Source organism: Apostichopus japonicus, chromosome 3 (genome assembly GCF_037975245.1).
Source record: "Apostichopus japonicus isolate 1M-3 chromosome 3, ASM3797524v1, whole genome shotgun sequence".
NCBI lineage: Eukaryota > Metazoa > Echinodermata > Holothuroidea > Aspidochirotida > Stichopodidae > Apostichopus > Apostichopus japonicus.
This window is the reverse complement of record NC_092563.1, coordinates 14,603,404-14,625,762: the sequence shown is the minus strand read 5'-3', so window position 1 is coordinate 14,625,762 and position 22,359 is coordinate 14,603,404. Positions and strand designations below refer to the sequence as shown.

The following is a 22,359-nucleotide window of genomic DNA, read 5'->3' as shown; positions in this document are numbered from 1 at the left end:
ATTTCATAGTGTACTTACAGAAAAGTGAAGTCCTAAAATGGAGGGGAGGGGGGGGGGGGGGGAGCAACAGCAGAACTGTATTGTCATACTTGTGAACTTGGTAAGTTTTATTCATCACTGGAATTTGTACCAGCTCAAGACGATATTTAACCATAACAATATCCTTCAGTCGTAAATTGTGTTTTCTTGCTCCAGCAGGGTGGGGAGGGGCGGCCAAAAGGTAGGGATACTTTCTGACCAGGAGACCAACTCTTTCTTTCTCCCCATCATAATTGTCCAAGAACGTCTGCGGGAGGGGGGGGGGGGGTTGATAACGTGACCGTACAATAGTGAAGTGTTGCTTAACCCCTTCTGAAAAGACAGAAAAAAGAAACATTACTGAAGCTTGCTGCTTTAATTTATGATAATATAGCACCACTTTTCTCAATTAACCAATTCAGGCGCGTATCCAGGATTTTCTAACCCGGGGGGCGCGAATTACTATCTAAGCGGAGCGCCACCATCGGTTGGCGCGGAGCGTACAAGAAAATTTCTGGTTTTGATACCCCCCAGATAACCGGAAATGACACTTCTCGGGCTTGAAAATGACCAACCAAATGTACACTTTTGCCTGAGAACCAAGTATTTCTCAATTTTTTTTTCCATCCATAACCTTTTTGAAGATTGTCACCAGTCACACATCATGTTCGACCTCATTGCATGTCCTACGGATCATTGCTTTTGTAGGCGATTCTACGTCACGGCCCACAATATCCTTCAGCCCCACTTTTCAAGGTTTTAAGCCCATTATTTGTTGAGAATTTGAAAATTCACATTTCTCGTGAATAAAAATCACTTCAAAACATACCCATAATATTGCACAAAATTCAATCTATGGACAACCAATAGGGAAAAACCTCCTTCAAGCCCTAATAGACAGGTACAAATTGCACGAGTAGAGGAAAGTATGATGAAGAATGTTGGTGAGGAAATTTTCGAAAATTCAGACACAGTTAATTTATTGGTGTAGAAATATTGCAACCTCTTATTATGGCTATTATAAAACTTGGTTGAAGGAAATGAAAAATAGCAGATATTTCCGATATCAGGTATATCGAAACCGAACACTACACACATAGGCGTAGGTCCCGTAGGAGGCGGGGCTGCAGCCCCCACCCCCCCGCCCCGCAACTAATTTTTTCCCATTTTTTTTCGGGCACCTACTGAGAGAAAAATAAATAGCAATGAATAGCTTAAAAATTATCTCCTTGGTAATAAAAATAAAGTTCTAAGATTGGCCGGCATTACTACTGTAAAAGAGAGTTTGACATAAATGGATCTGTATGCTTTTTCTCCATCTACATAAGACATTTGGTTGTTTACATTAGCATCCGGCGGTATACTGTGCTACTTTCACGGACCGTAAGGTACACGATGCCATGCAATGTAATGATCGATGCTTGCTTATATGATATTGGCATAGATATGTTGAGCGCGCGCGAAAAATTTTGGCTTTTTTCGGGCAAGTCGTTACAGCCCCAAATCCAATTGGGCTACGCCTTCGACTACACACATAGACAGTTTTTGAGGCTGTTCATCGTGGAACAGGCATTTCATTGCTCACTGATATGATGCTATATCTGCTCTTTGCTTTACAAATTCGAACAGGCGTGTAGCGAGTAATTGCCAAGGGAGAGGCGAAGCCTGTATGCAAACTATCTAAGCGAAGCGCCACTATGGGTTGGCGCGAAGCGTACAAGAAAAATGTTGGCCGAAATTGCCTCCCAGATCGCTGGAAATGACACTTCCCAGGCCTTGTAAGTTGCACCTAAGCATTGTCTATTTTGAAATTACTAGCGATGTCATAAAGAAAATTTGCTCGGGGGGGGGGGGGGGCTGTCGCCCCCTTCCCGAAATGCGTCATGTTCCCGACGACCCCGTCGAGTTCAAGACCAGGCACAGTTGGTTCGATATAGCACAATTGTACAATTGTTTAAGGCGTCCATACACACACACGCGCGTTATGATAGATCATATATAGTATTTATATAGATACATTAGTGAGAGAGGGAAAAAACGTCAAAAATGGAGTTGTTGGTGTAAGGGGTAGGGTGAGGCGCACACCCCCTCCGTAATCCTTGATCTGTCACTGGCTACCCTGTGTATATAATAGGGATCAGCGCTTTAACTATGACTGTTCCTCTTTCTCTTCCCGAAGTCTTGGCTATTTTCTACTCCCTCCTTTTCTCCTTTTTCTCTCTTTTTTCTTTTTCTTTTCCCTTCCTTTCTCTCCTCCTTTTCTTTTTTCCCCCTCCTTTTCCCTTTTTTCTTCTCTTTTTTTCTCTCCTCTTTTTCTTACCCGGGGGGCGCGCGCCCCCAACGCCCCCCCCTGGATACGCACCTGCAATTGGTATTTGCACAGTGTTAATAACAGTGGGTGAGGTTAGATGTAAATGCTTCTTTGAAGTTAAAAGTATAGTCCAGGTGAAACATTTATTTTTGGCTGACGAAAGACGAACAAATTCTCATAATCCTGATCAATCTTGCCATTTTCTATAAATCGTTTTTCGAGATAATAGCATTTGAAGTGGACATATTTGTACCACAAGTGAACATGAAACAAACAGCTGTGATAGTACACTAATATGCAAAGTTTACCAGGATACTTTGTATCAGTTCGTCTTTCATTAGTCAAAAATATGTTTTTCTCTGGACTACCCATTTAAACTATAAGAGGCATCATCTAAGGAATCCCTTAAGTGACCAACAGCGGAAAAAGACGAGAAGATAAAGATACAGAATTGGAACTACAAAACACACCTGTCACCCCCCCCCCCCACCCACATTTCATTGGTATAGACCACAAGTTAAATTCTTGATATTATAAGTGTTGCAACAAATTCACCTAATAGTAAAAAAAAATAGTGTCATATAACTTAGAAAATGCAGCAGATCGCATCACCACGTCTCTGTATATATAGTAAAATGAAATTTTCCGTTTCGGACTTCATCCAAACTATATTCTCTTCCCCTGCACATAATAAAACAAGTTTTTGTTTTTCGCCGAACAGAATGACGCACTCAGTATTACGTAATGAGGTTGTAGTACATGATGAGTTGTATATATACCGTTTTGATAGAAATCAACGATTCCTATGAGGTCACCACAGGTCAAAGTTCACAAACACAATAACCACAAACGTATACATATTGGTCCAACTTAACTGGGTCAGCAGTATTGCCCCCCCCCCCCCCACTTTTTAGCATGCTAAACATTGCCAGAAGTTGTCAAAGTACTCTTCAAATTACTTCCAGACAATTGAGGAGTGTTATTATAAGGCAAAAAACTGTTTAAGTGAGGAACAATACTTTGAGAGTAGCAGTACATGCTTGCAGACGTTGGACGCTAGTATATATGGTGCCAGTACATTTGACCTTTACTTATATTAACTGTGTTACGCCACCATTAAGAGAAGCACCAGTTTCGGCATTATTTTGGAACCTAAGCTTTAGATCTTGGCCCCGGGCCTGTTAGAAAGAGGTATTGAAATGGGGTCTTCTGCTAACTGTTGTAGATTATTTTCCTCTTCTGTATAAATGCCACTTTTTCTCCTATCGGAATAACCCTTTTGGTCGATTAATATTGGCCCCACTTCATTAGCACGCAGTTTTTAAAAGTACTTCACCGGTGGCTTTGGTCAGTGATCCACATTTTCTCAACCAATGAGGACTATCAAACTAGACTAATTAAATATCTCATTGTGGATAACACCTTTTAGAGTGGTAAGTAAAATGCGCGTTAAAGTGTGAGACATTGTTGACCATTTTCTGACCCTCTAGCATATTTGGGTTAATACTTTCGACCTACACGTCATCTGATAGAGCAGATACCACTATTTACAGCTTAACCGCTAGAAGTAAAGGTAAATGCCCTTCAGTTCTTGCGTGTGACTGGACTTCGATATTGCAAACACAACTATGAAGTATATCTTCAATATCTTCCCCATTGCCAAGTACGTTCCTGACCTAATTAAGATTATGTCCGTGTCTGTGTAATGCTATGTTATCTAACGATGGGTTTTTATCTCCCTTTGGCAGTTGTTGTGTGTGCGCATGTCAAAAACTCCAAACGTTTCCTTTCGAACCAATTATTTTTCCCCTCAAGGGCAAAGATCTTCCCTGCACCGCGCGTATTGCTGGTAACATAACGTATACACAATAGTGTGTGTGTGTTGGTAAGCGGGATCTAGAAAGCCTTTTTTTCATTCATTATTCTATCGAACTGTTTAGCATATAGCCAACTGATATTTGGTCTACGGAAATCCGTGTGTAGCTTTCACGTTTTCAGCATGCACACTGTTCGTATTCTGTAGTGAGTTGTGTTCAGTTTGATGTACGTGGTTTGTTATGGAAATTCCCTTCCTTGTTTAACTCGTCACTCTAGCTCTGCACGCTGAAGGAAAACAGGTTAGGTTCTGATTTACTCATTCGATAGGATTATTCGAAAAAAAGCTATCAGCCGAGATTTCTTTTTGCCGTAAGAAAAGAGGTAAGTTCTCTCAGTAGGTCTCAGTTCTGGGTATTCTGATTGTTTTCTTGTTTATGTTCGTTCCTTGCTCGTAGTTATATTTTTTTCACTGAAATTGAATTTTAGGCACAAAACGAAAGAGAAAGTATAACCTATATATATATACGTAGGCTAGTATGTGTTATCATCGCGTACAATAAGCAGTGCTGTCGGTTTATTCGCATTGACAAATTAGCAGTAAAATTATTAATTTCGTGAAAAAAAATGAAACGAGGAATACATCCGTTATATTGGTACGTCTGATGAGCCTACGTACTTATAAACTGCTGTGATATGTGAGACTGCATGTGCAGGTACTGGGTTAACATGATAATATGAATTTGACCTCCGATAGCGCGAGTTGCCATGTTATTGTTTTGCAAGTTTGTTTCTATGGAAACAAGAATATATCGACCGTACAAATTGTTGTTTGGTGCGTGTGCTTTGGAGTGGAAGTCCGAGAAACTCTAAAGCAGGGAGCTGCTTTTGTAAGTTAAAATAATTAAGCTAATTGTGCTAATATTAATATGAACCATGCTTAAAATGAATGATGAGATACACAAAGCAGGGCCATATAGGACACGGGTGGGGGGGGGGGGGAGGATAACCCGAACTTCGGCATTTTTCTTCACTGAATGGCTTACATTTAATAATATACACAAAAAATGAAACCAATACTAGAAACATGTAGTTTATAATAATATCCCGTTACTTTGAATGTTAACGAACGTTAGTGATGGCTGCACGTATGAAAATCATTGTCACTACGTACTGTTTATGTGCGGCATGGAACTGATCGAAAGTACCTAGGCTAAAGGAGGATAGGAAATGCTAAAATGCATAAAACAAAGGCCTATAATTAAGCTATAGATATGAAAGAATAGAAACGTGGATAATTTTCAACACGTTTAAATGATCATAGCTAATCGCATACATTTCATTTTATCCATATCAGTCTGAAGTTGTATTAGCCAATTAATTATCAATTAGTTATAATTACACTAACGTAGCAAATATTGTAAAAGTGGTGGGATGTCGTGCCAAGCCAATGCACCCTTCAGGACCACCGTACTTCAGTGGTACATGACCACATGAACTAACAGTGAAGGTGCAATGGGCAAGATAGAGGTTGGGGGAGGGGGGGGGGGGGCTAGGGATCGGAGTGGCACGACACTTCTGAACCATGTTGGTTGGCCTACTATACATGCAACACGGCCGAAGTACTTTTGAAAAAAAATGAAAGAAAAAATTAGCAATTTTTAGCATACTTAGAATTATAGTCAATACAGATGACCTGAAATACAAATCTCATGCTAATACATAAAGTAAATGATTGCATCTCTCAGACGGCACATATGCATATTCGTCTATATACGAACGAGCAATACGTACGTCCATGATAACGCGTGTATCATATCGAAGTATGTCTCATCATGGCTTTCACACAGGTGTTCGTATGTTGATAACAAACTGCATGTGTAGGATATGAAAGTTAATTATTACTTGTGAAAGTAAACATGAAGTTGAGTTTTGTTCAGGCTATTGTATATAAGATACTTTGACATATAGGCCTACGCTTATAAGATGCATCTTGCACGTGGTTTAACTGTTACAATTAAACATATATGAAAAGTACGGGAAAGCGAAGACACTTCGTTCCAGGGCGGATTCACTATTTTAAGAAGGAAGGGGTAAAGCCGACTCCAAAAGACAATATTTTAATATTTGGAGTGATGCATTCTGGGGCATATTTAGGCTATAAATTAGGCCTAAGAGGCTAAGAGTGATGAAATTAAAAGTGAATTCAACGGCCTGTTGTCCCGATTTGGAACTGAATTGGCGTAGGAGAGAACTGATGATGATGATGATGATGATGAAGATCGAGTTAGTGGCTGAGGTTGCAGAAAGCCGCTAAATGTATGTGTGGGTGGGGTGGGGGGTGGGGGGAGCCATGGGTATACTTGAAACTTAAGCAATTGCTTTAGTCCACTTACTTCTCACTTGCGGAAATGATTAAGGGCGTATACAAAACAACGCAAAATACCGCTTTAACATTACAGTTGTATAAATCAGTATGCGATGAATGACGAAAATGTCTGTGTATATATCTGTTCATCATATGCATTAATGGTATCACGTACGGACCAGACATGTATAGGCATCATGTTGCTATGGTATCAAGGTTCAATGTATAAGTGCCGGGGGGAAACATCATTAACTAAGTCGGTTGGAAACGATGAAAACACTGAAGCCAAGCCTTGACGACCGTAGCAAAGCTGACAAGCTCTTGTTGCTAAAATATATTATAACTCGCTTGGTATATATATTTAAACCAAAATAACAATATTTGTGTCGTAGCCTGCTGAGATGGTACGGAATGTAAATATAACCTGCTGCTTTTAAGGATGACTTTAAGCAGAATTTTAATTTTGAAATGTCCTATTCCAAGAAAAAAATGACAAATTTGAGTGCTGGAATGCTGCTTAGCATATCCGGTTTTTAAGATATATATATAGGCTACTAAACCAACGTAATGCTCATTTAATGCTAAATCGATTATCTTGTATCTATGAGGAACTGACTTAGTGGTCTCTATGATAGACTTGTTGGTCCAGTCACTTCATACTTGATTACCCAGAGATGTTTAAAGGGACGTTTGTAAAATAAAAATTAAATGTGGCATAGCCTGTAAATGCAATCTGTACTGATATATCAGTGAATTTTAGAAGTCTATATATCAACATTAATTCTTTACCTTTACGTCATCCTTTAACTGAGGTGTAGGTTATAGGCCCACGTAAGTAACATATTGTATCTTAATATCGTGGTTATACACATAGGCTGTACATAGGTTATATACTGTACACCATACCAATGATATATTTAACTTAGCGTACTTAGACTGTGTGTGATACATCAACATTTGTCGGTACATGTTTGGCCAAAATCTGCATAATATGGTGAATAAAATGTGAATTACTGCAAGGGCACTGATCCTTTAAATTGCCAAGTGTATAAATCTCGAGTCACATCGTATGAGGTATGGATTTAGTCGGGTTACTTATTTGAAATATTGAAAGAAAAATAGGCTAAAGGCTCTTCACTTGTAAAACCTTCTGCGGCAAGTTTGCTCATGATTTCCCCTGCCGCTTGCAGTGCAGTATACAGTATACACAAATGCATTGTAAATCGAGACGATATGGAATTAATTGCGTCTGCAGTGAATCGGGGAAATCAAGACCGAATGTTGAATAAATGAGGCCTAATTCTATGCAGCCTTATATGAACGCTGTTATCTATAGCAGTGTTAGTTGGTATATAGCCCTAAATATGCTTATTTCGGGATTTCCGTGCAATTTTATGAGCAACGGTAATAATTATGTCATGATGAGGCTGACGATTATTGAATATATTTCGATGAAACAAATAAGACGTATAAATGGATCATAATAACATGTATTGAGGGAAAACATAAATATCAGGTTATCCGAAGGCGTCGTCTGTCATATGTGTTTATTGTTGTTGGTGGCATTGATCAGTTAGTTTAGCAAGTGAACCGAGTAAAGTATCGAAATAGTATTTCAGTCATTAAAGGCAAACCCAGAGTTTCGTGATTAAATTTTTAAATTAACTAATAATTAAAAAATCCATTCGAGTTTGATAAACCTTAGTACATTTTGTAGAATTTGTATTTATCCACATTGTACTGGAGGGGAAGGGGAGGCTTAAGGCCGGGTAGGGGTGTTGCCTCCCGTCTGAGATTTTTTTTACAATGTAGGGTGCTTAGATGCAAAATGGGAGGGGGGGGGGTGCTAGTACGTTTGCGTTCAAGTTTTATTCTAATACCTTGTGGGTTTTCCCGTCATTTAGGATATGTTATAGCAGATTTAGCAGTAGTAGGTTAAATCTCAAAACCTTCTAGTAGAGGTATCGAGGGCCACCCCCTCCCCTCTTTATTGTCTTTCTTTTTCTGTGGAGCCCATGCACATCACCGTCAAGCCGCAGCGACCCTACGCAAACGTATACAGCTATAAACGTGATATATATACACGGTCGATATAGAGATACTCGGACTAAATTGACCATGAAATCCAATCCGATGGTTGATCGGTTGATATGGAAACGGGGACGCTTAAATGATGCTGCCGTCTAAACCAAATATTTATTTTAGCTTGTTAACCAAACTTTACAGAGGAACACTAAAACAGCTTACAATGGCCAGGTCAACAGGCCTGTTAACTTGTTACGTGTAATTTTCAGCTTTAAAGTTAACTGTTTTAGTCTGTTTACCTGTTATAGATCTATTTTCATCATGTATGAATGGAGTTGCCTTTCAACTAAATTGCAGGTAGTTGTTGCACAAGTTCAACCCAGTTTCGCTTGAGTGACCTCGGTTGTAGTATTCCATATACGTATAGGTCTTTTAACCACTCTTTTTTATAGTCTAATAAATTTACCAGTTTGACGACATGTATTTTAAGCTTTTAAGCTGATACACAAACCAAACATTGCGTATTGCATGCTGATCACTCAAATTATACTTCCTATTGGATTTCTTTCCTATCAAGACAATTGCAAAACGTGTACAAATTTATTTGATAAAATACTTGGTAATTCTACATTCTACTGAAGGTATGTATTATCGAAAAGTGTCCTATACACACAGTTTAGACCGCCTTTAGGTCATGTCAATATCAATTGTGTATATAGGGCTATACGTAGGCCTACATGTTTAGTATCTATAGTAAGCCATGTGTAAGTTATGGTTCAGGCACAGTTAGCTATGATGTAGTAGTAATGTGCATGGTAAGCTATAATGTAGTTACTATGGAATATTTCAGCGAAGCGGTTATAGTCACACACATAGAAGAACACTCGAGATGATGTAACAGACCCCCTCCCCATGGAGTTGCATTTTGTAAACATATGTCGTTAACGATAGCGATATCACGGTCGATAGATATTTTACACAGCCGGAATGGATGGACAGGGGGTTGCCAGGGTTGGGAGGGGTTACGTACGTACATTAGGGATGGCAGTAAAGCATCAAAGTGGGCTTAAAGTGGCTTTTGATGAAGTGGTAAAATAATTGTGTCTCGTTGCTATTAACGTCCGCAGGAATACAAATGTAACGAATTATCCGAACATAGTTTGGTCATAACCTATGCTGGTGAACTATGGGTTATTTCGACTCGTTACGTCACAACCCAACAGTCTACTTTAGGGCTTCTATAGGTATCTTTTGGTACACATATACTGTACCCTGATGTTGACTAATACGTTAAGAATTGGCGAGTTATGTTATATAATGTTATTCCACAGAAACGGAACTACAATTGAGAACTTGCAGTCCCCTCATTACAAAGTCCCCAGCACAGCCTAATTCGCTCCATATCCCCCCTATTACAAAAGTCCCCAGCACAGCCTAACTCGCTCCCTACCCTCCCCCCCCCCCCCCCCGTCTTCAGTGTGCTAAAATTACTACAAGTTTTGAAAAGCTGCTATAGTCTGTATACATGTTCAATAAACTGTTTCCTGAAGATGAAAATATCCAAGGTTCTCTAGTATAGCTTTTGAAGGCATTGCTGGTGACTTTTAACACCCCTCCCCCAACCCTACCCCTATTCTTTATTAAGGTGTTTCTACCATAGTATTCAGCCACAAGGGACCAAAAGCATGCATGCTATCTAATGGAAGAATTGGAGAATCAACAAATATGCAGTTACACAATAAGACACACATCTGTTCCACGCATCTTCTTCATTCTTCTAAAGCAATTGATATTTTACGTTGCCTATGAGGTAAAACAGACCTCCATGGTTAATCATAATATAGTTTAGTATCGTGTTTAAGTCGTACCGGTATATATTTTGCTTACAGTATTGGTTTCCATATCCCTGCAGTATGTATGCAGTCAGTGTCTGTATCTACAGACGTACATTTTATATGATTTAGTGATGTAACCTAACATACGAGGGCGAAGGAATGAGTAAAATTTCATTTCCTGTATCACATTTATATTGGCCAAAATCGCTGTGAGAACAAGGGATAGCGAGTGTCTTATTCAGGCATACATAGTGCTGAGCTTGTCACACTACAACAGTCTCACTTCAGCGCTCTCTCTGCGTCACTGTTTTTCGCATCAAGATGCTTAAAGCGACATATTGACAGATATTGAAGGTGCACATTTGCTAGTAATTATCATTTATCTATTAATTTAATTGGCGGGAGTGGGGGGGGGGGAGAGTCCGGGGAATAGTGATGAGTGAGAGTATGTTTCTTTTAAATTCAGTCCGGGAAGAACTAGACAACTCCTCCGAACCCATGACGCCCTTAAGCGTGGATCCAGAAAGTTCGGGGTGTATAACAGCCCTCACACAAACATTCAAATGTAGTGAGAGCAAAACTAATTAAAGACCTAATTTAATGTAGAATGCACCATTAAGGTTGTAACATTTTGTAGGCGAGAACATCCACCCCTCTATTATGGGAGTCGTGTTTTTCTTCATCGGCCCATCGGCCACCCCCTCCTTTACATAATCATGCATGATCCGCCGCTAGCTCTACCATAAAGATTCATTTCCCCTACCTAAAATCAGTAACGGGAAAATTTAGGTTTTACCCAGCCCTCGCCCCCTCCTCTATAGGCTTTCTAATCCTGTGCACGCTGATGATTTTATCTACCAATCCCATTGCCTTTTAGAATCTAACCGTATGTTAAATTTTGTCTGCAATATAAATACTGGACTATACACATTATATCTGGTAAATTTCAGTCAAATGTTGTTTCGAAAGTGACGGTGTGTTTTGATAATGTTCGGCAACGTAAACTGCTGCATTATGTCAAAGTGTTGGCTTAAAGGTTAAAGGTCATCACGAGTCAAAGGCCGGTCGCCAGCAGTACGTACGTTGGTGCATGTCTACATAATGTATGGTATTTCGTGGCCATGTTGCTAGAGTTAAGTATCAACCAATGTATTACTCCACGTAACTTGTTGTGTCCTCTGCTTGCAATAGCTGAAAACATGCAATATTTGCATGAATTACACGCAGTTTCATCAAATAAAGCAACTCCCTGGTTGTAATTGAAAAGGGTGATATGACATGGTGTGATGTACATTTGATGTTATGTGGTCTGATGTAGATTACATGTGGATGTGATGCAATGTGATTTGATATGTTGTACTATGCTTTGCTATGTAATTGTGATATGCTGTGATACGATATAGTACAATACGATACAATAAAATGTCCTACGGGGTGTATGTCTGTGATAACCTATCAACAACTTATTATTCTTTCAGATAAACATGTTTTTTAGTGCAGAAAGTTAATGGAAAGTTATCCAATAAACAAGAAGGGGGTCGATTTTGACATTATTTGAAAAGAAAGTTTAGTAGTAACTTTGCTATGATTGAAGGCTGTTTGATTATCATATATTTGTCACATATTTTATATCGAATATTTATCAAAATCCACGCAAAACAGCTGCTTTAAGACACAGGTTCCAGTCTACTCGAAAGCGAAATATGTTTTTCATCATTATGATACTTTAAACTATATTTTTTCAGTTCAGTTCAGTTCTTGTTTTGCCAACTGAGCCCTAATTAAAACAACATCTCCTCAGCGTGGTAAGAGCCTCACTGAAAGACGAGTCCGTCTATACATCAAAACTAAGTCTAACGTTGTAGCTCGCTAATCCCGTGACGTCAGACAGAGTTGCCTCACACTCTGTCAACAGTACGTTAATGGAAACAGCGAAAACCACTATACTGTGTTATTATGTCTGTTCTAAGGGACAGACATAATATCATGTATGGTTATATGGTTATAAGATCGATCCCTTCAGTTTGCAATGGTTAATCGCGAGATTTTTCGAGAAGCATGTATTGCCAGAGAGGCATTCAGGCGCGGAACCGGGGGGGGGTGGGGTTGGGGGAGTGGGGGTGTACTCACTCAATGCCCTTTTCAATCCCACAGACAAATTAATAAAAGTAGGTACTATAGCACAACTATGTGTATAGAATTGAACCTTACCTAAAATGTACTCAGAATGCACCATTTACGTCTAAAATTTCATTCCTTTTTTCACTGGGTATTACCCACAGAACCATATATATTGGAGTCGGCTTTAACGACTCACCCTCCTTGTTTTTAAAATCCTGCATCCGTCCCTTGAATCCAACCGTGTATGATGATAATGTTTGTATTATCAGTGAAATTATCACAAAATATGTTGGCAAGGATTCTCGATAATTTATTCAAGTAAACGGGTCCGTCGGTTTAAGCTATAATGCTTGCGTTACCTTCCGCAACCACCATTCCTGTATCGGTGGGGAAGGGGGGGGGTGGTGGCCAAGATATTATGACGTACAGGGGAGGGGTCTTCATTTTGAGAAGTTTTGATGAATTTACTTCTGGGGGGGGGATGAAAGTATACCCTCCCTCAGAAACGTACGTGGTTGTGCCCCCTGTGAAAGCATGCCGTACCGTACGTCAACACTTATCATGTAACTTGGCAAACCTAACAAGTTTTACTCACAATAAGGTTCCGAAGTTGATCCATCATAAAAATTCCCTTACATGGCCTTTTTTCATGAAATGGGCGAATAATGCATTCATAATGCATCCGTTATGGATTCTAAAAGTTTCGTTGCTGATGAGACTCTTTCTTCATGTTATTATCATATCACATGCAAAAACCAAACATGAAATATTTCACGTATATATAACTGAAGTGTGTTGTCATGAGATTTTATCATCAGATAGTAGCGAAAGTTACTAAATTCAACTAAAAAAAGAAAGAATTTAAAAATGGAAAAAAAGTTGAGTTAATCAGAGTGTTAACTGAAATGCCTCAATGGACGTACACCATACCATCCATACCTTAGTACTATACATACATGCCTACATCTCTGCGAAATTCCCTTGTTACAGCATGAAATGGGTTATCAAGTCAACGGTGTGACATTTCGAACATTTCACTGGGCTATATCCGCGATGGGGACCCAAATATAATCAACCCCTGTGTCTCGTAAGATAACGTAATACACATCAACAACACAATTCCTTACGTTCTCCGGCGATGTATCAAAATTCCTCGGGCAAGTTTGTTCCGCTCTAATTACTGCAATTTAATCATCCTGACACATCAAACAGCCAATGTCAAAGCCACGTTATATATAGTTTTAAGATCTTTATCTGATGACGTCATTGAACGCCACTCTCAAGAACGAGTTACAGGGTTTTTACCATTTGTCAATATTGTACATTGTTCAACAATCCCCGGTCATCCCGATGTAATGACCGATGTAATATGTGTGTCTAACCAGACCATATCTCTGTGTGTACACTGAAGGTTGATACAGATAAGGGTAGCAATCAAACTTGTCTTTATGTTGTTGTTTTTTACTTGGAAAAGAGGCTTGTGAAATAGAGGGAAACAAACAGATTGACATCCTAGCAGTCCTGTACTTTGAACAAAGCAGTGTCTGATGGTCGCCCTTAATATCTGTGGAGTGAGGGGAGGGGGAGGGGTAGGCAGGGAGGGGAAGGTTGGTCATACCTGGTATCACAATCAAGCAATGGTAGAAATATCGGATCAGGATTAACTAGGAATACCGTGACAAGAACCACTGCAAGAGAGAGGTGGTTGACATTATCCCTCATTGTCATACCTCAGAGGTGCAGCTAGGGGCTAACTTTAATTTTTCTGCCAGTGCAGGGGTAGGGGTGGAGGGGAGGAGGAAGTCCCGGGTAGAAACGGAAGATGGTCTGCTGAGCTTTCTCCACAGTGGACATGATTGCTGTATTATTTCTCGTTTGCTAATAATGGCGGACAAGTTAAGGAGTGGGGGGGGGGGCGGCGGGGTGCATAGACTGCATTGAAATGATCAACTGTACATTCAATCAAATCTAACCGTGAATTTAAATTAATACTTCATCGCAGTAATATGCCTACCAAATTAACTACACACTTTATAGCTGCTTCGACGTCATACCTCATATATGTAGTATATGTAACAATGTTTACAAGTCCTTCCGACAAGTTTATGGTACCCTAAATGTGATATATAGTTAGGCTATATACGTACGTTTTGTCCTGAAAGCCTTGTTTCTTTATACTCGGTTCGTCACGTGATATCCTTCGCCTCGGTATTTGATGAATACGATATGCCAGCATATTGATGCAATTACCCTTGAAGTTTTCCAAATCTATTTTGACGCCACATTCATGATGGTATGTTTTCAAAGGTTGTCTTTACCCTATGTTTATACTGCGACCTTTTGCCGGCCTCAGAATCATGTACCCAAATACACATCATACGCTCACACACATATTAACAGAGCTTCGAAAAAAAAAAAAAAAAAATCCACAGATTCGACTGAGGGGCAAATTCTGTGACTTAGGGTGATGTAGAACACAATGGATTTCGTTATCAGAAACCAAAATGTACAGTTCTTTTCAAAGGGCCTGTCATGTAAGGCAACGAAACAGACCGCTTGATGGTACAGCAATCCAATGGTTTTGGTCAGTTTATGTCACCATGGAAACTTGTGAATACAAAAATAATTACAAAATTACAAAAAATATTGAAATGAAACCATAAAATAAACGCTGACAAGTGGTGTGTTGTAAAGTGTTGATTCGTTGTGGTCATACTAGCATATCTAGTAGGCTCTGTATGCATATTCCCTTTAAAATTAAGTGAGGTCGTCTGTCGGTGATAGAAAACACGGTGAAATTTTTTATGGCGCGAAGTCCCGGCGCGTTGCTTTTATTAGAGGCAATAATTACACCTATATAACACGTATGATTCATATTAATAGTGCCACTGCGATATTGATTTGTGTTCATATTAATCCGTCAATCCTTGAGACGACTGTCTTCCCTCACGAGACACTCAAAGTCATGCATAACATCAAGGTACTAAGGACTAATTATACTGATTGTACGGATGACTAGAAGTTCCACGTAGTTCATCCGCGATTTATGGACGACGTAAGCAAACTTAAAAGCAGGAATTTAGATTTGAGAATTAAATAAAAGCCAACAATAACAACAGCAAAAACACCACAATAAATAAACTTAAATTATGCATCAGTTATTGCAACAACAAAAACCGGTTAATACATAATTGTTAAATTATGCTTGTTTTTTTTTCTCATATATGCATGTAATCAATTGTTAAATTTTCTACAGTAACGTCTAATTTTGTTCACAGTTCCTGCGATACTTACAACATGGCCAAAACAATCCAAGACGTGTACAAAAAATACGTGGGCTTTGGTTCTACTGCGACTGCGCAGAAGAAGGATCTTACAAGCGCTAACTTCATGAAGATGATGAATGACGCAAAATTGATTACCGGCAAACTTACCAGAACGGACATCGATTTAGTCTTCACTAAGTAAGATTATTTCCCCTATATATTATGGATGACTTTTTTTTGTGGAACCGTTTTAGTTCGGTATTTTTTGTCTGTAATTCACGTATGGTTATATAGCGGTTTTTGTTTTCTCAATATAGGCGTATATATGGTGGTCTCTGAAAGGACATGCGAATTACAGACAGAGCTTGTTAGTATAATCCGATAAAAATTGTACTTTAAACGTGTTGCCAACTTACGAGTAACTTAAAACCTGGACAATTTTGTCAACATGTAACGTTAGCGTAACTCGTTTAAAAGAAAAAAAATATATATTTTTTTTTTATAATAATAATAATAATTTAAAAAATAGAATCCCTGTCGTACCTATCACGATCTGAATTCTACAGATCAAGGAATTCACTTGTCTATTTATAGGACGTCACTATTGCCCGAAATATGCTAGAAAGTCTGAGAATGGTCACCCGTGCCCAAACTTAGAGAAGCATATTACAACCACTCTCAAAATAATAACTCACAACTAAGACGGTTTAATTGCCTATTTTTAACCGCCTGCTCAGTGGTTGGAAATGACGTGGAGGATCAGGGCCTCTAGAAAAAGTACTTTGAAAACTAGCAAGCTAAAATTTGTGGCGAATACTGATGATCCTGTTTAGTCCATTTGCCCAATTTGAAGAAGATCATCCTGTTAGGATCGAGATGTCGGTTCCTCTTAACTTTCATACACGAGAAGAAACTTGTTACCCTTTCAGCCTTCGACGATTCAAACTGCTGAGACCAAAATTTAATTTTGGTTTTTGTTTTTCTGTCAATATTTGGAACCGAACATCTTCCTATATAACATGATATGTCACATAACAGCTTCCGTATATATTTGCTAACATTTTATAAGAAGTTTTTCTTATTTTCATGGGAAACATTACCTGTTGTTGATATAGCCTGATATATATGGTAACCTTTTGTCTGTTTAGTAACCTATTGTGTAACTACATCATCGGCTATCACATAATATTTCACAAACCTTTAACATATTTCCGAATTTTATGTCCTAGCATAGCAATAGACCAAGATAACTTGGGAGCTAAGACATATGAATGTCTTTTCACGCGTTCCTCGGTGTCACAGTTATTTGTTTTCAATCTGGATGCCTGTTAATTGTATCTCAGCAGCTATTGTAATCTAAATAAACTGTTTAATGTATCTCTGTCTCTTTAACAGGTCCAAAGAGAAGGGCAAGACTGCTTTAACATTCGCTCAATTTCAAGGGGCCCTGAAACAAATAGCGAAGATTAAATACGGAGAAGATAGTGACGAAAATGTACAAAAACTGATTACTGTTCTAACCTCAGTGGCTGGACCTTCCACCAAGGGGGCAACGGTAAGCTTAAGACAAATGGGGGGGGGGAGGGGGTGGTAGGAGGGAGGGAGGGTGGGTGGGATGAGCGGAGGAAGTAACGATGTGATGGTATAGTGATATTTATGCACTGTGTAAGATGAAACATGGTGATGGTAGTTATGCTATTAGTTTTATTTTATGTATGATATCAATATTTTTTAATTGGGAGTAGTGTTAATTGGCACGAGAGACCGTTAGCCAGTATTGTGTTTCAGCTGATCTTTCAGGTAACCTTCAGTGATGTAAGTAAACTTACCAGAATCAGGATGCTTATGAGCTCCCGTAGATAGCTCACTTTCTGGTAGCATACTCCATATAATTGCCCCAATGTCTAACACACTAAATCGGCAAAGTATTCTGGTCTCTAAGTCCTTATAAAAGTTATCACTAGCTTAACCTAATTCATTATCAATTTTTCGTATCATGGCCATGAAGATTTTTCGCTACGAGAGCCTGAAATTTTCGTAAACAAACCTCTTAACTCAGTAGTAATCAATTTTCGTACGCTGCTCCTGGGAGGCCTAAAGCGGTCAAAATTTGCCTCAATTTGACCCAATTGTTGCACCACATGTACTTCCAATTATATACTCTGACAACCTAGCTAAAAAAAAAATACAGATTTTGTTCGATAACATGTCAATAAAGATGTTCTAAGGCTTGTTGGCACTTTTCCTGAGGGATTGATATCAATTCTATATTTAGTATTCCACTGTCGCGCCACAAGCGATGTTTTAGAGAGGGCGGTATTTGCTTTTACACAGTTCAACGTGAACTATAATCTGCCCTTGTTTACATGACACATACATTCCTTGCCATCTGTTACAGAAAGTAGCGAAGAACAAAGCGACTGAACGTTTGACTGACACATCCAAGTATACAGGTTCCCATAAGGAACGCTTCAACGAGGATGGCAAAGGTCGTGGCATCCAGGGACGTAAAGATACCCCGGATACATCAGGTTACGTCACAGGATACGGAGACAAGGGGAAATACGACGAGACTCACTGATCATTCCCATACCAAAAAATTCATTTGTTTATAGCTTCAAATCAAATATTAATTTCTTTAATTATTTAATGTATTACTTCATCGTTAGACCTATGTTGAATCAAGCATATTCTTTCCAATTGCAGTTGTGTTCAAACAGGCAGGAGATCTTCAATGCCAAGGTTAATATACTTGTAGGAACTTGCACCTTGTGACCAAAAACATTGAGCTGGTGATATTTGATGTCATGTTGGATTACGACATAATTTAAAGTTAAGAGAAATGTATGTCAGGTTTCAATCCAGTATGCTGCTTTAGCTTTATAACTCCAGCCTATTATATAACATATACTCCCTTACGTACTTGTACTTATATTCTGGTATACTAGTTGTCTGTACGTGTACTCGACTTTTGTGGATTTGTACTCATTTATACTAGGGGCATGTAGGAATGTTAGGATAGATACTTGTGCAAGATTAAATACTCGCACCCGCGCAAAGAAATTTGTACTCGTAACTTTTACATTACAAAGAGGAATTCAATTTGTACTCATGATTATGCTGCTGTACTTATACTTACTTTGCATTGAAGAGCGGCCGTGGCATCCGTGCGTGTCAAACATGTCCTAACCAGTACATGACTTAAATTGGACCAAAAGTTTTGCTTTGAACAAATCAAATATTTCCTCGTCAAGAAAATGATAAAAAGCAAACAAAACACAAAACCAAGAAAAGTAAGAAGGAAAAATATTAATAACAACAACTTATCAACCTCTTTTATTGAGAAGACAATGCACCTGTGCCAAAAAAATTTAAACTGTAATTTATGCAAAGAAACCGCCTTGAACAATATTTGTACCACCATACCAATATGAGCCTATAGCTCATCAAAGTCGCACTCATCCAAGATAGCAGGCATCGGTCGAGTTGGAATATTAATGATGTACAACAGGATTACCATTCGATACCAGTACATTAGAATCTGCAAATCTCTTTATTTTGCAATACAATTTGCCAAAGTTTTCAGCACTTTTTCTGCTTTTTTGGCTTAGTCATGTTACGTTATTCTTTTGTAAACACCAAACGTTCACTCCACAAGGAGGTTTTAGATTGATAAGTCTTGGCCAGTCGTCCGTCACATTATTTTAATTTCTATTTTGTCGTTTCCTTTTTTTGCATATAATTGTAATATTATAGCAAGTAATGAATAGCTCCCTTTCTAATCTAAATATTCCGTCGCTCATAGACTTCATCTCTTCTATGTAACTTGTTTACGACTTGCAAACACCTAGTCTAAACCAAAAAGGCAAAAAAAATCAACCTATGTTCATTATTTCAATGGAACTTTACTTTATATTTTAGTGAAGTTGATGACTTTTCGCATTGAACAGAATCTAAAATTGTACCAATTTCAACTCAACAAGCTTCTTTAAATATTATATTTATGTCGGATCTGGACGAAACGACACTTGCAACAATTTCTTTTGATAATTTAGTAAAAAATCAATGTAAAATGCAGTCTTGGTCACCGAGAATGTTTGTCTAATGTTGACATATTTGCAAAAATACACTTGTATTCATTGTTCATTTAACACTAGAGTTGTTTTGAGGTATACGCCATATTTCATTATTTTGAAGTAAAACAATTTTCCAGAAAGTGAGGCCATGAGTGGATTACAACCATAAGAAATATAAAATCAGTAGAATTATCATGCACATGTATTGAAACGGAAACATATCCAACTGTATATTAAAGCATGTAATCTTACATACACGACCTCACAAACTGTACAAGCAAGCTTAATTATAACTTAGTTTCGTATGATTTATACTTCTCGTGATTGTTTTCCTGTGATTTAATCTAATTATGTTACGTAATATAATGAAATCATCCATGCTTGTGTACTATACATGCCGTATACCTTGCTATAAGTTTGTTTTCGTTTTGCAAGTTTAGAAAGAGATGTTGTTAAATTCTTCATGAAATATGCAAGTGATTACGGTAAAAACCGCAGATGAGATTTCGGAATGAGGGGGGTGGGGGTGTTAGAAAGAGGGCCATACGTAATAAGTAGATAGCATTGAGCAGGTATTTACAGCTTGTTGCAGATTTCCCGTTTCTTGTCCGTGTAAGACTAGCACTTAAATGACGTTTCGATTTCACTAACAGCGATTACTAAATTGAGGAAGATCGCATCGTATGTATCTGCGGGGAAACAAATAACGCAACACTTACAGTTCTGCATAATGTACGGTGGGTATAGCTGGTACCACATAAAAGGTGTTCCGTATTGCCTCTAAATTTAGCTTACTAAATATTGAGTCTCCGAATTATTCTCTGACAGCAAAAAGAAACTTCACTTAGACAATTACATGTCGTCTAAGAGAGGAACACAGTTCTATGAGAATGGCAGTACAAACGGTTGTTGAACATGAGTGGCCATTATTTGTACTCTCTAGCACATTTGGGGGCAATTACTGAAGACCTTCTGCCAAAAGCCTGCCGACCTTTTGTTCATGTGATCACGTGATCATCTGTTCATGTGATCATGTGTAGCATCTGTTCTGTTGGAAATTGGGTAACTGCCCCCCTCGACATGCAATATAGAAAGAATAAAAGAAAATATCGTTATCGTCACATGACTTAAGTCCTAATGCAAGATGAAAAGATGTGAAAAATGAACTCAGTATGAAAACTGTTTTTCAGGTTTCTTAAACGTCACCTGACTTGAACGTTTCACTGCATCATCACTTTAATTTAACAATGAAAATAACAAGTGTTTGCTTATTAGAGGGCGTACTTGCTGTTATTGTTTATTTGAAGATTCAAAAGGCAAATGTTTAGGGGGGGGTATCTTAATATATTTGATGCATCTCTGGAAAACAAATATACATGATCTGTCACCGATTCAAAACAGTATGACATAGAGTATTGGTTTGGTTTGATTTGATTTGTTGAATGTGATATGTGTCTTATGATTTAAGTGTGTGTAGATGATAAACATGTATGTTGGTGATATACATGATTTTTTTTCTGAAATATGAAATATATAGGATCATTAGAAATAGAAATGAGATATTTTCTACATGTTGTAATCTTTCAAATAAAATCTTTCATGACTTATATTTAGTTTTGGCTTGCGTCGTTTTCTTTTTTTGTTGTTGACTGAATTAATCGGTATATTATAATTTGTGACGCCATCACTCACGAAGACAAGTGGGGCTATGAACCCAACAAGTGGGCCCATGAACCCACCAAGTTTATAATGCCCATCGTGCCTGTGTTTTCAAGAGAAATTCACTGTGTCTAAAACAAGGGTGACCACTTTGACATTTGGCCTCCATTGACTACGTGCCCTAGCTCACGAAAAACGGTTAAACCTCTCTTCGGTTTCAACGACCGTTGACCCTATGGCGTCATCACTCACAGAGGCGCAACAACGCTATATCACATGACTTGGCATCGATACAAAATAAATCAAAAGGAATAAGTTACAATGCTAAATCTTTTTCATTTTCTGATTTCTTGTCGAAGGCAGAAGGCATGTGTTTGTGTGCGTTTGTGTGTGTATGTGTATGTATGTGATACTCTCTTGTAAACGCTATACCTTCAGACGGATAACAATTCATATTTTTTTTTTTATGAATGTGGCCCTTTAGTAGAACTGGTCTGGGATGATTGTTGTTGGTATTGGTCAAAGGTCATTTAAGGTCAGTAGGGGTAAAAGTCTGAAAACATTGTTCCTGTTAATATCTCAGCGAACCCTGTTGTTTGTGCTAGAGGTAAAAGGTCATTAGGGGTCAGCAGAGGCCAAAATGTGAATATGTCAAAAGTGCTATATGTCCAGAACCAGAACATGAGAGAAGCTCATATATGTATGGTATGATAGTCTTGTGTATTATATAGTTGGTACAACATTTGATGTAGGTCAGAGTTCATTTAAGGTCTCCAGTTGTCAAAACACCAGGTGATCACACTATGTAAATACGATATTTCCAGATAGAAAACTGCAGTAGCTGGTATATGGCTTCTCTCTCATA

The 22,359-nt window shown here is 38.4% G+C and overlaps 1 protein-coding gene across 2 annotated transcripts; it reads left to right on the top strand.

The window, feature by feature from the left end:
- The first annotated feature begins 4,238 nt into the window (after positions 1-4,238).
- Positions 4,239-21,448, top strand: LOC139964327 (tubulin polymerization-promoting protein family member 2-like). 2 transcript variants are annotated; one of them, XM_071965849.1, is made up of 4 exons: positions 4,239-4,528; positions 15,772-15,957; positions 17,155-17,314; positions 18,158-21,448. In XM_071965849.1, the coding sequence occupies exons 2-4, from the start codon at positions 15,791-15,793 to the stop codon at positions 18,338-18,340; spliced, it is 510 nt and encodes a 169-aa protein (XP_071821950.1). In that variant the 5' UTR covers positions 4,239-4,528; positions 15,772-15,790; the 3' UTR covers positions 18,341-21,448. The 2 variants fall into 2 exon arrangements, with proteins under 2 accessions (XP_071821950.1, XP_071821955.1); XM_071965854.1 differs by lacking the exon at positions 4,239-4,528 and adding an exon at positions 9,024-9,178.
- The last annotated feature ends 911 nt before the right edge of the window (positions 21,449-22,359 follow it).